The sequence below is a fragment of the Chiloscyllium plagiosum genome, unplaced genomic scaffold (assembly GCF_037043375.1).
Source record: "Chiloscyllium plagiosum isolate Xiang-an unplaced genomic scaffold, Cpla_swu_hap1 HiC_scaffold_23, whole genome shotgun sequence".
Lineage (NCBI taxonomy): Eukaryota > Metazoa > Chordata > Chondrichthyes > Orectolobiformes > Hemiscylliidae > Chiloscyllium > Chiloscyllium plagiosum.
Genome location: NW_028270161.1, coordinates 42,184,795 through 42,197,816, shown reverse-complemented (window position 1 = coordinate 42,197,816; position 13,022 = coordinate 42,184,795). Strand labels below are relative to the sequence as shown.

Below are 13,022 nucleotides of genomic sequence, written 5' to 3'. Positions count from 1 at the left end.
TTTATAAATGAGATGTAAGAGTAATGAGTTTGAAAGCACGGCATCATGTTACTTGTATCTGGCATTATCATAAAATAATGATATACAACTCTACTTCTTTATGAATGCTTTATCATGAAAGAATCACCAGAAGTTTATTTTCAGATATATTTCCTATTCAGGATTGTGACAAAGTGCAAGGTTAATGACAGTTATTCTGCAACTCTTACACAAAATTTATTCTTGGTGTACAAGCTGCAAAGTGTAGCCTTTTACTACACATCAGTTGCAGATCCCCTTTCATAACATATTAGAAAGGTAGGATAAAGTCATGTTTGGCCAAACTGTTAGTACATTTGAGGGCCAGTTCACCTGAAATGTTAACTGTACTTTCTCTCCACAGATGCTGCTAGACATGCTGAGTGTTTCCAGCAATTTTTGTTTTTGTTTGATTTCCAGCATTCACAGTTCTTTGGCTGTTTATTCCCTTGGTTCTGAAGCTACCCACCTTCAAATTTCACTGCTGCTTCATTTTTGGCTTCTCTTTTTCCCTAACTTTACTTCTGTCCCCCTCTCTCTGCCTGTCCCCCTCTCTCTGCCTGTCCCCCTCTCTCTGCCTGTCCCCCTCTCTCAAATTGATCTTCCACTTCACCATTGACTATGACTGAAACATGAAATCTCCTGAACAGTTGAGCCCCAGAAACCTCATTGATCCATCTGTCCACACTGAGAGTTTGTTTTACAATGGGTCAATATATATTTGGTGCTGAGCATATATTCCACTATAAAATATGAACAAACATGTACACTAAATGTATCAGATTTTGTTGACTAGATTTCACAATTAGATTGTGATGTATTGAGTATGAAGAAACTAGAAAGTGTACTAAATGTTCAATTTCTTTTTCTCAGGAAGAAAAAAAGTGCTTTTCATGTGATTCGCGCACAGTTTTTGCTGAAAATCCAAAAAGTCATAGAATTGAGAATGTTGTCACAACATTTGCTCACAATCGACTAAATACCTGGTGGCAATCTGAAAACGGTGAGTATGGTTGGTATAAAAATATAAACGTATTTGCGAGTTTTGAGAACATCGGTAGCTCAAGTTGAGGTTTTGGATATAGGTTTGCTCACTGAGCTGCAAGGTTCATTTCCAGATGTTACCTAGGTAACATCTTCAGTGGGCCGCAGGCAAAGCAGTGCTGAAAATTTCTGCTTTCTATTCATATTTTTGGGTTTCTTTGGGTTAGTGATGTCATTTCCTGTGGTGAGGTCACTTCTTGTTCCTTTTTTCAGGGGGTGGAAGATGAGGTCTAACTCGATGTGTTTGTTGATATAGTTCCGGTTGGAATGCCATGCTTCTAGTAATCCTCGGACATGTCTTTGTTTGGCTTGTCCTAGGATGGATGTGTTGTCCCAGTCAAAGTGGTGTCCTTTTCATCCATATGTGAGTATACTAGTGAGAGAGGGTCATATCTTTTTGTGGCTAGTTGGTGTTCATGTGTCCTGGTGGCTAGTTTTCTGCCTGTTTGTCCAATGTAGTGTTTGTTACAGTCCTTGCACGGTATTTTGTAAATTACATTAGTTTTGCTTGTTGTCTGTATAGGGTCTATGAAGTTCATTATCTGCTGTTTTAGTGTGTTGATGGGTTTGTGAGCTACCATGATGCCAAGGGATCTGAATAGTCTGGCAGTCACTTCCGAGATGTCTTTTGATGTAGGTGAGAGTGGCTAGGGTTTCTGGATATATTTTGTTGCGGTTTGTTGCTGAGAAATCGGTGGACTGTGTTCATTGAGTGTTTCATTGGACTGTGTTCATCCTTTTTTAATACACTATATCGGTGATTTTCCTATGCTCTGCATAGTTCCTCTGTGCTGCAGTGTGTGTTGGCTCATTGGAATAATGTTCTGATACAGCTTCGCTTGTGGGTGTGGCTTCTGTAGTTCAATATTTGGTCTATATATGTTGTTTTCCTGTAGACACTGGTTTGAAGTTCCCCATTGGCTGTTCGCTCTACTGCGACATCTAGGAATGGCAGTTTGTTATTTTTTTCCTTCTCTTTAGTGAATTTTATGCCAGGAAGGAAATTATTAATGGTCTTGGCATCATGGTAGCCCATAAACCCACCAACACACTAAAACAACAGCTAATAAACTTGAAAGACCCAATACAGACAACGAGCAAAATAAAATGTCATTTACAAAATACCATGCAAGGACTGTAACAAACACTACATTGGACAAATGGGCAGAAAACTAGCCACCAGGATACATGAACACCAACTGTCCACAAAAAGACATGACCCTCTCTCACTAGTATCCTCACATATGGATGAGGAAGGACACCATTTCAACTGAGACAACACATCCATCCTAGGACAAGCCAAACAAAGACATGCATGAGAATTCCTAGAAGCATGGCATTACAACCGGAATTCTATCAACAAACACATTGAGTTAGACCTCATCTACCTCATCTATGGAGGTATGGCATTGAGGGTGAGTTGGAGGGTTGGATTAGGAGTTGGCTGGCTGGAAGAAGACAGCGGGTAGTAGTTGATGGCAAAGGTTCATCTTGGAGTGCCGTCACCTAGCGGTGTTCCGCAAGGATCTGTTTTGGGACCATTGCTGTTTGTCATTTTTATAAATGACCTGGAGGAGGGGTTAGAAGGTTGGGTGAGCAAGTTTGCGGATGATACGAAAGTCGGAGGAGTTGTAGACAGTGAGGAAGGATGTGGCAGGTTACAGCGGGATATAGATAAGCTGCAGAACTGGGCAAAAAGGTGGCAAATGGAGTTCAATGTAGCCAAGTGTGAGATGATTCACTTTGGTAAGAGTAACAAAAAGATGGGGTACTGGGCTAATGGTCGGATACTTGGTAGTGTGGATGAGCAGAGGGATCTTGGTGTCCATGTACACAGATCTCTGAAAGTTGCCACCAAGGTAAATAGTGCGGTGAAGAAGGCATATGACGTACTGGCTTTTATTGGTAGAGGAATTGAGTTCCGGAGTCATGAGGTCATGTTGCAGTTGTATAGGACTCTGGTGCGGCCACATCTGGAGTATTGTGTGCAGTTTTGGTCGCCATACTATAGGAAGGATGTGGAGGCACTGGAACGGGTGCAGAGGAGGTTTACCAGGATGTTGCCTGGTATGGTAGGAAGATCGTATGAGGAAAGGCTGAGGCACTTGGGGTTGTTTTCATTGGAGAAAAGAAGGTTTAGGGGTGACTTGATAGAGGTGTACAAGATGATTAGGGGTTTAGATAGGGTCGACAGTGAGAATCCTTTTCCACGTATGGAGTCAGCTCTTACAAGGGGGCATAGCTTTAAATTAAGGGGGGGTAGGTTCTTTACTCAGCGAGTCGTGAGTTCATGGAATGCCCTGCCAGTAGCAGTGGTGGACTCTCCCTCATTATGGGCATTTAAGTGGGCATTGGAAAGGCATATGGAGGATAGTGGGCTAGTGTAGGTTAGGTGGGCTTGGATCGGCGCAACATCGAGGGCCGAAGGACCTGTACTGCGCTGTATTCTTCTATGTTCTACCACCCCCTGAGAAAAGGAACAGGAAGTGACATCACCACAGAAAATGACATCCCCAACCCAAAGAAACCCAAACATATAAATAGAAAACAGGAATTTTGAGCATTGCTTCACCCGGAGGCCGACTGAAGATGTTACCGAGTAGGGTAACAAAACGTCTGGAAATTAACCTTGCAGCTCAGCAAGCAAACCTGCATCCATAAATATATTAATCAAAAGCAAGATGTATGTTTTTAGTGTCTGAATTGATTGCAGACCAGCAAAGACCTGCATTTGCATAATACTTTGTGTAATTAGCATTAACCTAGAACTTTCGGTGTAGCAAGTTTGTGAGTAAATGGCTCCTGGTTTGTTCCTAAGCAAACAGATTTGTGTTTGGATTTAATGCCTATCTTATGGTGAGTTATATAAGTTTTCTGCCAAGTGTACAAAGTTTGATCTTAAATGATGTACCTTTTTGTGCTACAGGACTTTAATAGAAATGTTTTTCAATGCAACAATATTTGCGCTTGGTTTAGTTATTCCTTTACCACTATGATATTTTCACAGTACATTTTCCTCCCCTGCCTGTTGTTCCAACAATGAATCTCTGAAGAATAGATTAAATCTCAGTTGAATTGTGAACGTGATCCCATTCATTCCCTCTTTTTCAACACATGCACAGAACTAAAAGTCTGGTTTGTTGAGGCATTCTTGGCACCTTCAAAAGAATTTCTGTTTCTATAAAACTCTCAATCAGTGCTTATGGAAAAGATATTGGAAAATTACTCGTACAAAATCTGTTCATCTTAAAATTCTATCGTTTTGTCACTTTACTTCTCAGATATTACTTTTTTATTAAATTCAGCTTTGATTTTTATAGTGTGACTCAAGTTATTGCTTCCTGTACTTCTATTACTAGTGTTTTATTTGGGAGCAGGTTTCTGTGGACCATAAACTCTAGTATAGACAGTTACATTGAAAGGTCTGTTTTCTATACTGCGGTTTCTATATCATTTGCATCTTGTTTTTGCCATTAAGTTGCTGTGATGAGCTGTCCCTGATTTTCTTTGCCTTTTTTTATTTAAAATTTGCCTTTCTGTAGGTGTGGAAAATGTTTCCCTTCAGCTGGATCTGGAAGCTGAGTTTCATTTTACCCACCTCATCATGACTTTCAAGGTAAACAGTTAGTTCTGCACAAGTGGTCCTAGTGGTGAAAAGCTCGTAAGATTTATTAACGGAAGTATTACATGGAATGACCTCTCGTCAGTAAAATTGTTTTGATGTGAATGAGTTATGAATGATTATTGGCTATACGTGAGTTTCCAGACTTTTTAATAGTTGCTTATATGCATTAAACTTGTGGAAGTTACTGAGCAGTAAAACCATTGAAGTTTATTTCGGGAGCTTATTGATCTTACTAACTTTTTTTTTACCAGGCTTTTAGTTTTACTTTTCCTTGAATACACTGGCATTCAGCCTTTCCATTTCCCTTTTATAAAGCTCCACTTAAGGAATATTTGGTTTGTTTATAAATTTAAATGTCTACCTGCCTGGTAGAGACTCCCCTATATTTGAGTTGGTCACTCTATAAAGACTGCTGTATAAACAACTACCTGAAAAACATGAAGAATGCTTTTAACAGTTATTTATAGTGTGGAAAATTGAAATTAGAAAATGAGTATGATGTTATGCCACTATAATTTGGATGACTAGTCCACTTCATGTAAAGCACCTAAAGCAATTGCAATTTAGTTGTTAATCTCAGTTAGTATTTGTATGGCATTGACTTATTAAAAATTAATTTTCAGGATGTCACATTGGTAAGTAACTTATTGCTATTTCTTAGTTGTCCTTATAGTAGATCTCTAGTTTGAGTGTGCCTCCCTGTAAGCAAACTTATTGTCCTCTGGGTCTTTTCATAACTGAGGGGAAGAATTTAAAGGGCAACTTTTTCATGCAGAGGAACTTATGAAGGCTGGTACAATTACAGCATTTAAAAGGCATCTGGATGGGTATATGAATAGGAAGGGTTTAGAGGGATATTGGATATATGCTCGCAAATGGGACTAGATTAGTTTAGGATATCTGGGCAGCATGGACCAGTTGGAATGTGCTGTACATCTCTGACTACGGGGCAGCTCAGTGGTTAGCAGTGCTCGGCAAAAGAGAGGACTGCAGATGCTGGAGATCAGAGTGGTGGTGGAAAAGCACAGCAGGTCAGGCAGCATCCGAGGAGCAGGAAAATCGACGTTTCGGGCAAAAGCCCTTCATCAGGTTAGCAATGCTGCCTCTCAATGCCAGGGACCAGGGTTCAATTCCCCTCTCTGGCGCCAGTCTGTGTGGAATTTGCACGTTCTCTCTGTGTCTGTGTGGGGTGCTTTGGTTTCCTCCTACAGTCCAAAGATATGCCATGGACTGGCCGTGCTAAATTGCCTATAGTGTTCAGAGATGTGTAGGTTAGGTGCATTAGTCAGGGATAAATGTAGAGTAACATGAAAATGGGTCTGTGTGGGATACTCTTTGTAGGGTTGGTGTGGACTTGCTGGGCTGAAGGGCCCGTTTCTACACTCTAGGGATTTAATTTTATTCTATTCTCATAAAGATCAGTGTGGATATCCAATGCAATGCTGTTCATACTGTTGTTGTTACCTCCTGGGGGAAACATCTGCAGCCATGCTACCTTTGGTCATCCTGAGGGTACGTCTTATGCTGAGAGTTTGATCTGCATGCCTCCCAAAATATACTGGGAAAATGTTAGGTAAAACGTTTTCCCCATGCATAGGGCAGTTTTTTGAATTGAGGTGTTACGATGTTTAAAACCTTCTTTTGTAAATTATAACTCAGTGGCAGTGTTCTTTTATTAGCTTCTACTCCCAAGTAGATTTTCAGTACCTTTTTGACTTCAGTCACTCTCCAATATTTTGCTCAAGTGGCTGCTGTTGTGTCGCATAATCAATGAGTGCCTGAAGACTGTTTGTGAAGTGGGCTAATTGTGATAGAAGCCCAATACTGGCCTTGGTACTAAGTAATAACGTTGATAGGGTAACTCTACCAAATGATAGGAGCTTTCTATACAGATAGGGATTGAATGAGGAACCTTCTGGTCAATATTCTCTAGTTACTTCCCATCTGTATCATTGAGAGTGGTACAATTTAGTAAAATTTGGAGCCCTTCCTAACTGCCTCTTTGCCAAATTTCTTTTTTAACAGAATACTCTGTATTGCATACACATGTATAAACAAGGAGCAGGAGTTATGTAGCCCCTCAAGTCTATCAGCTGTGTTATTTAATAAGATCTTGGCTAATCTAATTATATAGGAGAAAGTGAGGACTGCCGATGCTGGAGTACCAGAGTTGAAAAATGTCGTGCTGGAAAAACACAGCAAGCCAGGCAGCATCTGAGGTGCAGGAGAATCGACGTTTCGGGCATAAGCCCTTCAACAGGAATGAGGCTGGTGTGCCAAGCGGGCTGGTGTGCCAAGTGTTTTTCCAGCACCACATTTTTCTAATCTAATTATATGTCGAACTTGACACATTCACCTGCACTGATGTCCTTTCACCAGCTCGTTCACCAAAAATCTATCCGCCTCTGTCATAAAAATATTCCAAGACACTCTTCCCGAAAAGGCTATTAAAGTAGAATTCTACAGACTCTCAGTACTCTTAAGAGGGAGAAACAAAACATCCATTTTAAATGAATCCTGGTTTTAAGCAGTGGCCTTTTAGTTCCAGATTCTCCCTTTGAGGGTGACAACATCTGCCCTGTCAAGACTCTTTGATCAAGTCACCACCTACTCTGCTAAACGTCAGTGAATACAAGCCTAGCTCCATCTGCCCTTTCTCATAAGGCAACACACCAATTTTCAGACATTACCCTGGTAAACATCCTCTGAATTGCTTCAAGCACCTTTTGTTTCTTCCTTAAATACTCTCTACATACTCCAGATGTGGTTGCACAACTGAAGCAGAATGTTCATACATTTAGATTCAATTCCTCGATCAGTAAAGAATAACATTCTGTAGGCTTTCCAAATTACTTGCTCTGCATTCTCTCACTATTTTAAAAATTATTATTTTTATTTTTCTAGCCAAAATGGACAATTGGGAAACTATCTTTTCTCCGATCCTTGTCCATTCACTTCGACTACCTTTTAATAGTCCCTATTTAATCAGTTCACAACTTATTTTCCTACCTATTGTTAGCTCAGCAGTAAGTGTGGCACTCCTATCATCTAAGCCTTCATTCAAATCATTCTTATAAATTGTAAACAGTTGAGGTCCCAGTGGGGTACTTCCCTAGAGTACATCATTTATTAAATCTTGCCAAAATGGTGAAGATTCATTTATTCCTAATCACTGCTTCCTATAAACCAACCAATTACCTGTTCGTTCCAAAATGATACTTTTTGTTTTGCAGTAATCTTTGTGGCACCTTATCAGATACCTTCTGGGCATCTAAGTACAATACACCCACCACATCTCCTTTACCCACAGCACATTCTTCTTCAAATAATTCAAAAAATTAGTGAAGCATGATTTCCCCATTTGTAAAACCATGTTAACGCTACCCCGAAGTTATCCAAATGTCCTGCTAGAGTTTCTTTAGTAATAGCTTCTAACATTTTTCTTATGACAGATGTTAAGCAAACTAGCCTATATTTTCCTGCTTTCGGTTTCCCTCCTGTTTTAATTAAAAGAGTTACATTTGCCATCTGCCAATCTAATGAGACCTTCCTTGAATGGAGGGAATTTTGAAAAATTAATAGCAATGTGCCAACTGACTCACTGGCTGACTTTTAAAAGTTGAGATGAAGTTTACCAGCCCGCAGCTCCCAACCTGCAGCTACCACTTCTGCAGTGATTGTAATTCTCATGAACTCATCCCTTCCTTCCATTTCCTGATGTACAGCTGCCTGTAAGGCATACACATGTAGGAATCAGGAACAGAAATAGGTCACAGTCCCGTGAGCCAGTTTGCTATTCAATAAGGCCAAGGCTAGTCTGAATTTAAGCTCCAATCCACATTCCTACCTCCTGCTGATAGCCCTTTAACACCTCTTTTAACAAGAATCTATCTACCTCTGCCTTAAGAATATTCAAAACTCTGCTTCAACCACTTTTCCAAAAATTTGAGAGGAATATTTTCAATGGGCAACTACAGATCTTTAAGCAGTGATTCCTAGTTCCGTTGTGATGCATTAAATAGAGATGATGGGAATAAGCCTATCTAATCTCTAGTTATTAAAGAGAATATCTTGTGCTTTGCAATTTTAAAACAAGATCTCAACAATATAAAATGCATTTGGAAAAAATAAGTTTGGAATACACCTTGACAATAAGTGAGATAATTAGTATTGAATTGTACAAAATGGAAATCTAGCATTTCAAAACCACATACATTAAATCAGTACAAGTTAATTCCTGAAGCCTCTTTCCTCCCTCGATTATAATCTATTATTTGAAGAACAACTTCTGGGAGCTATTGATCTGCTTTACTAATTGATGCACATGTAACTCCATAGAGGCTCTAAGTTCCTACTTACAAAATTGTGCATGTTCAGTTTATTTGCAAACTATTTGTTTATTAATCTACCAAGTATTTGTCTAAACATACATTGTGGCTATGAACAAAATGAGATTTTCTTCTATGGAACTTCTATCTATGGAACTTTTTTAAAGTAGAAGGAAGATAATGCAGAATGGCTAGCAGGATTGTATCATTCCTTAAATAACAATGGCTCTTTAGTTAGTGATAGTTTCCATTTCAAAGCTGTTCAAGTTCTTCACATTGCCTTGCAGTCATCTATGGGTGGTGAGGGTTGAATTCTAAAGCGATTTCACACATTTTTACTTTGTATTTCTTCCTGTTTAGAAGGGTGAGAGGTGATCTAATAAGAGGATTCTGAGATAAATATCCCTGCGAGAGAAATTCCATAATGTAATTAATCTTTGAAATTGGAGCAGGACCTGTCTTTCTTAAAATCACAGTGGTTTTTTGTATAAAGGACAATAAAGTACATGAAATTCTCTCCCAACTGATGTTGAGTCCATTGCAAATTTCACTATAGATCAGCGAATCATCTTGAGTAAAGGTATCAGGGAAATGGATTAAAGATAACTAAATGGAGTTGAAATTAGACCGGATCTAATTAAATGGCTGAATAGGTTGGAGACCCTGACTCCAGTCCTGAAGTTACATTTCCCACATGCAAATTATTGAATATGTTTGGCTAATTAGATAAAGCATCTTTTTCTCTCTAGACTTTCCGCCCAGCTGCTATGATGATAGAGCGATCTTCCGATTTTGGGAAAACCTGGCAGGTCTATCGGTATTATGCTTATGATTGCGAGTCGTCCTTTCCAGGCATTCCAACAGGATCATTAAAGAAAGTGGACGACATTATCTGTGACACTCGGTACTCTGATATTGAGCCTTCTACTGAAGGAGAGGTTTGTAACAAATGCTTAGCAACAAGTGATTGTTGGCCAGTGCTTTATGCATAGCTCAACTTGGTACAGATCTAAGTACCAAAATGATCATTGAATTTCATTTTCCATTGCCTGCATCTAACCATTATCAAGGTCATGATGCGCTCACAATGTCACTTGTGTTATCAGTTCAACTTTTCTGTCTTTAGGTTATCTATCGTGTGTTGGATCCAGCCTTTAAAATTGAAGATCCATATAGCCAGAGAATACAAAGTAAGTGTTATTTCTACACTTGCTTATATTGCTACTGTTTAGTACTTTTAATGGAAACTAAACATTATTGTAATTTTTTGGTTGCTGTCAATGATTTACACAGAACAATGATTTATTCATATTCCTGCTAATATTAACATGGATCTCTACATGTTTTTCATTGTAACAACTGTTTTTCTGGTAATGTTTCTTTATTGATGGTAGTAACTGGGTAAATAATTCTGTATTAATCATAGTTTCCTGTCTGCCCCACGTGCTTCCTGTTGACTTGAATATAACCTGGTTACAGTAAAGAAGTGTAGGATGTTCCCCATCAGGATGTTATTTTTGGCAGAAAACTGGAAATTGTAGATTTTTAAAAATTTGTTAACTTCCAGGCATCTGTTTGATTTTTGTCTGTTCCTTTTATGATCTCAATGAAACAATAAGCATATTCCGGTCATGATGGAGAGAGAAAATTTATGCTAGCATTGCATGTCTCTTGTACGCGCGCTCACGCTCTCTCCTCACCCCACCCCAACTCTCACAACTGAATTTGAGGATACATGAGAGTTGGATGAACAACAGATTCACCCAGGTTTACACTTCAATCCAAACTATTTGTTTCTGATCAATGGAAGCACTCTGGTTCTGAATCTACTGAGAAAGGGGCTCCGTTGGCTGTGACTAAGCTGACATTTTCTCTTGCACAGCAGTTTCCCTCAGCTTGACCTGCTTGCAGGGGTTCTTTAGCTTGAAATTTATTGGCTTTGTGGAATTCAGGAAGAAAGCTACAGTTTTTTTTTGTTCCTCAATTGCACTAGTTTTATAGAGATTAAATAGATTTTGGGACTGATTGATCAAAAAGGTGGAAGATGTCAGACTTGTTAATTTTGTGTTGTAAATTATGCAAAAATGCCAACTGAAGAACTATTGGGAAAGATTGGCAGTATATTTTGTATTAAATTTATAATGCTGCATTCAGTTTGAGCAGAGAATCTACTTCGATTTTTAAACCTACTGATTTGTCATTAGGCATTTTTCAAGATAATAAAAATTGTCAGATTTGAAAACATGCTTCTTTTTAGCTTCTAGTTAGCCTTGCAATACAGTGCAATTGCAGAATTAATGGATGTAGGCTAGTAAAATTAAAGTTTTGACTGTTTTTGAGAAAATTATTTCTAAGATACTAATTTTAATGAGGGATTTCAGTTTAATTACATATTTTGTCTTGAAGATATGCTGAAGATCACAAATCTAAGGATAAAGTTCACCAAACTCCATACTCTGGGTGACAATTTGCTAGACTCTCGAATCGAAATCAAAGAAAAATATTACTATGCTATCTATGACATGGTAGTTCGAGGAAATTGTTTCTGCTATGGACATGCCAGTGAGTGTGCTCCTGTTCATGATTCTGATGACCAGGATGTGGATGGGAAGGTGAGTACAAAAGTCACTTGCAATTACATTGAACTTACTGATTTAAAGCAAACATTTGTTTTCAACTTTAGTCTTGAACTGTCATTTAAGTACTTGCTGCTGTTTTGGCTTCTACGTTCTACTTTATGGCAATAAAACATGTACTTGCACTTTCAAGCTGGCTGTTATGAAGTGTTGCAAACTTTGTTTCAAGCCTTGAAGTGGGAATGTGACCCACTCCAGAGTGAAGTTTGATGGAACTCCTATCAGAGCTTAATTTAAACCAGATGAAAAGTTTCCTTGACCTGACTCTGCCATTTCCTGTTCTTAAGACAAAAACTGAGTTTGAGTTCACAAAGTCTCCATTTTTCAGTTTCCTGTTAGAGGTCAGATTAGAGTCTGGATGTATTCATTTCTGATAAGACACGTTGCAGTAATTTCACTAATACCTTTCTTAATTCTGTTCTTTTCCTTTCCTCCCTCCCCACCCCCACCCCCACCCCCAGTTGCATCCCAGCTTCGGAATAAAACTGGCATCAATCCTCTTTCAGTCCTTCACTAACAGCCTGATCCAGCTGATAGGATGGAGCAAATACTGATCCCTTGGACAGAAACTGCTTCTCGCTTCCCTCTTGGCGCCTCAGATTCCTGTTTGCCCAGCTGTTTAAAGGCAGAGATAATTAATTCCGTGGTGTGACTTAAAGCAGAATGCTTGTGTGTTGTTGTTGTACACTGTAGTGCTTTATCCTGCTGAGCCACCATGCTGTTCAGCCAGTTTTGCTGATGGGAAATTCAGGGTAAAGTGTGCAGCTTTTTGTCGTGGTGTTTGGTATTACTGAAATGTTTCATTGAATACACACTCATTCAGTTTTCAGGCAAAATAATTGTTGGTAATGCTTATCATTCCAACTTTGACTAATGAACTGCACGTCCCCTCTTCCACAGTATGATTGCAGGTGAAATAGGAAAATAGGAAATGTACAGAAATGCATATTGTTCCTAATATGTTATTCCCCAAAGATTCAGAAGTAATTTTTAATTTTGTTTTTAATTTAACTATTGGGCCTATTAAAAGTGTGCGTGTGTATATAGAGGTTAGCAGTTTGATTTTGATCCATGCAGAGGGTAAGTAGTTTAATATTTATGGTGCTCTTAACTGAGAGAGCTGTAAGAATTTTGAACTTTTGTTGCTCTAACTGTTCCCATGTGAGTCTAAACAGCATTTGTTTAGAAACCTAATGATTATAGTAAGTAAAATAATGGCCCAAATAGTTTCCAGATTGTGGTGTTCCCACACCTACTTTCTTACCCTTTTGTCCCCTGTTACAACTAATTTTCAGGCTCACCAGCTTATTTGAGTTCCAGTTGGGGTGCCCACAATTGTCGAGCTCCTGAGTTTGGAAGGCTGAACTGGCT

General features: G+C 39.0%; 1 protein-coding gene across 1 annotated transcript in view; it reads left to right on the top strand.

Annotated features, from left to right (window-relative positions):
• Positions 1-13,022, top strand: part of lamb1a (laminin, beta 1a) — a 100,515-nt gene that overhangs the window by 10,785 nt on the left and 76,708 nt on the right. Inside the window, exons 3-7 of the mRNA XM_043713615.2 lie at positions 892-1,021; positions 4,605-4,678; positions 9,765-9,953; positions 10,142-10,205; positions 11,422-11,627. Coding sequence (XP_043569550.2) covers positions 892-1,021; positions 4,605-4,678; positions 9,765-9,953; positions 10,142-10,205; positions 11,422-11,627 — 663 coding nt within the window. The remainder of the gene's footprint in view (positions 1-891; positions 1,022-4,604; positions 4,679-9,764; positions 9,954-10,141; positions 10,206-11,421; positions 11,628-13,022) is intronic.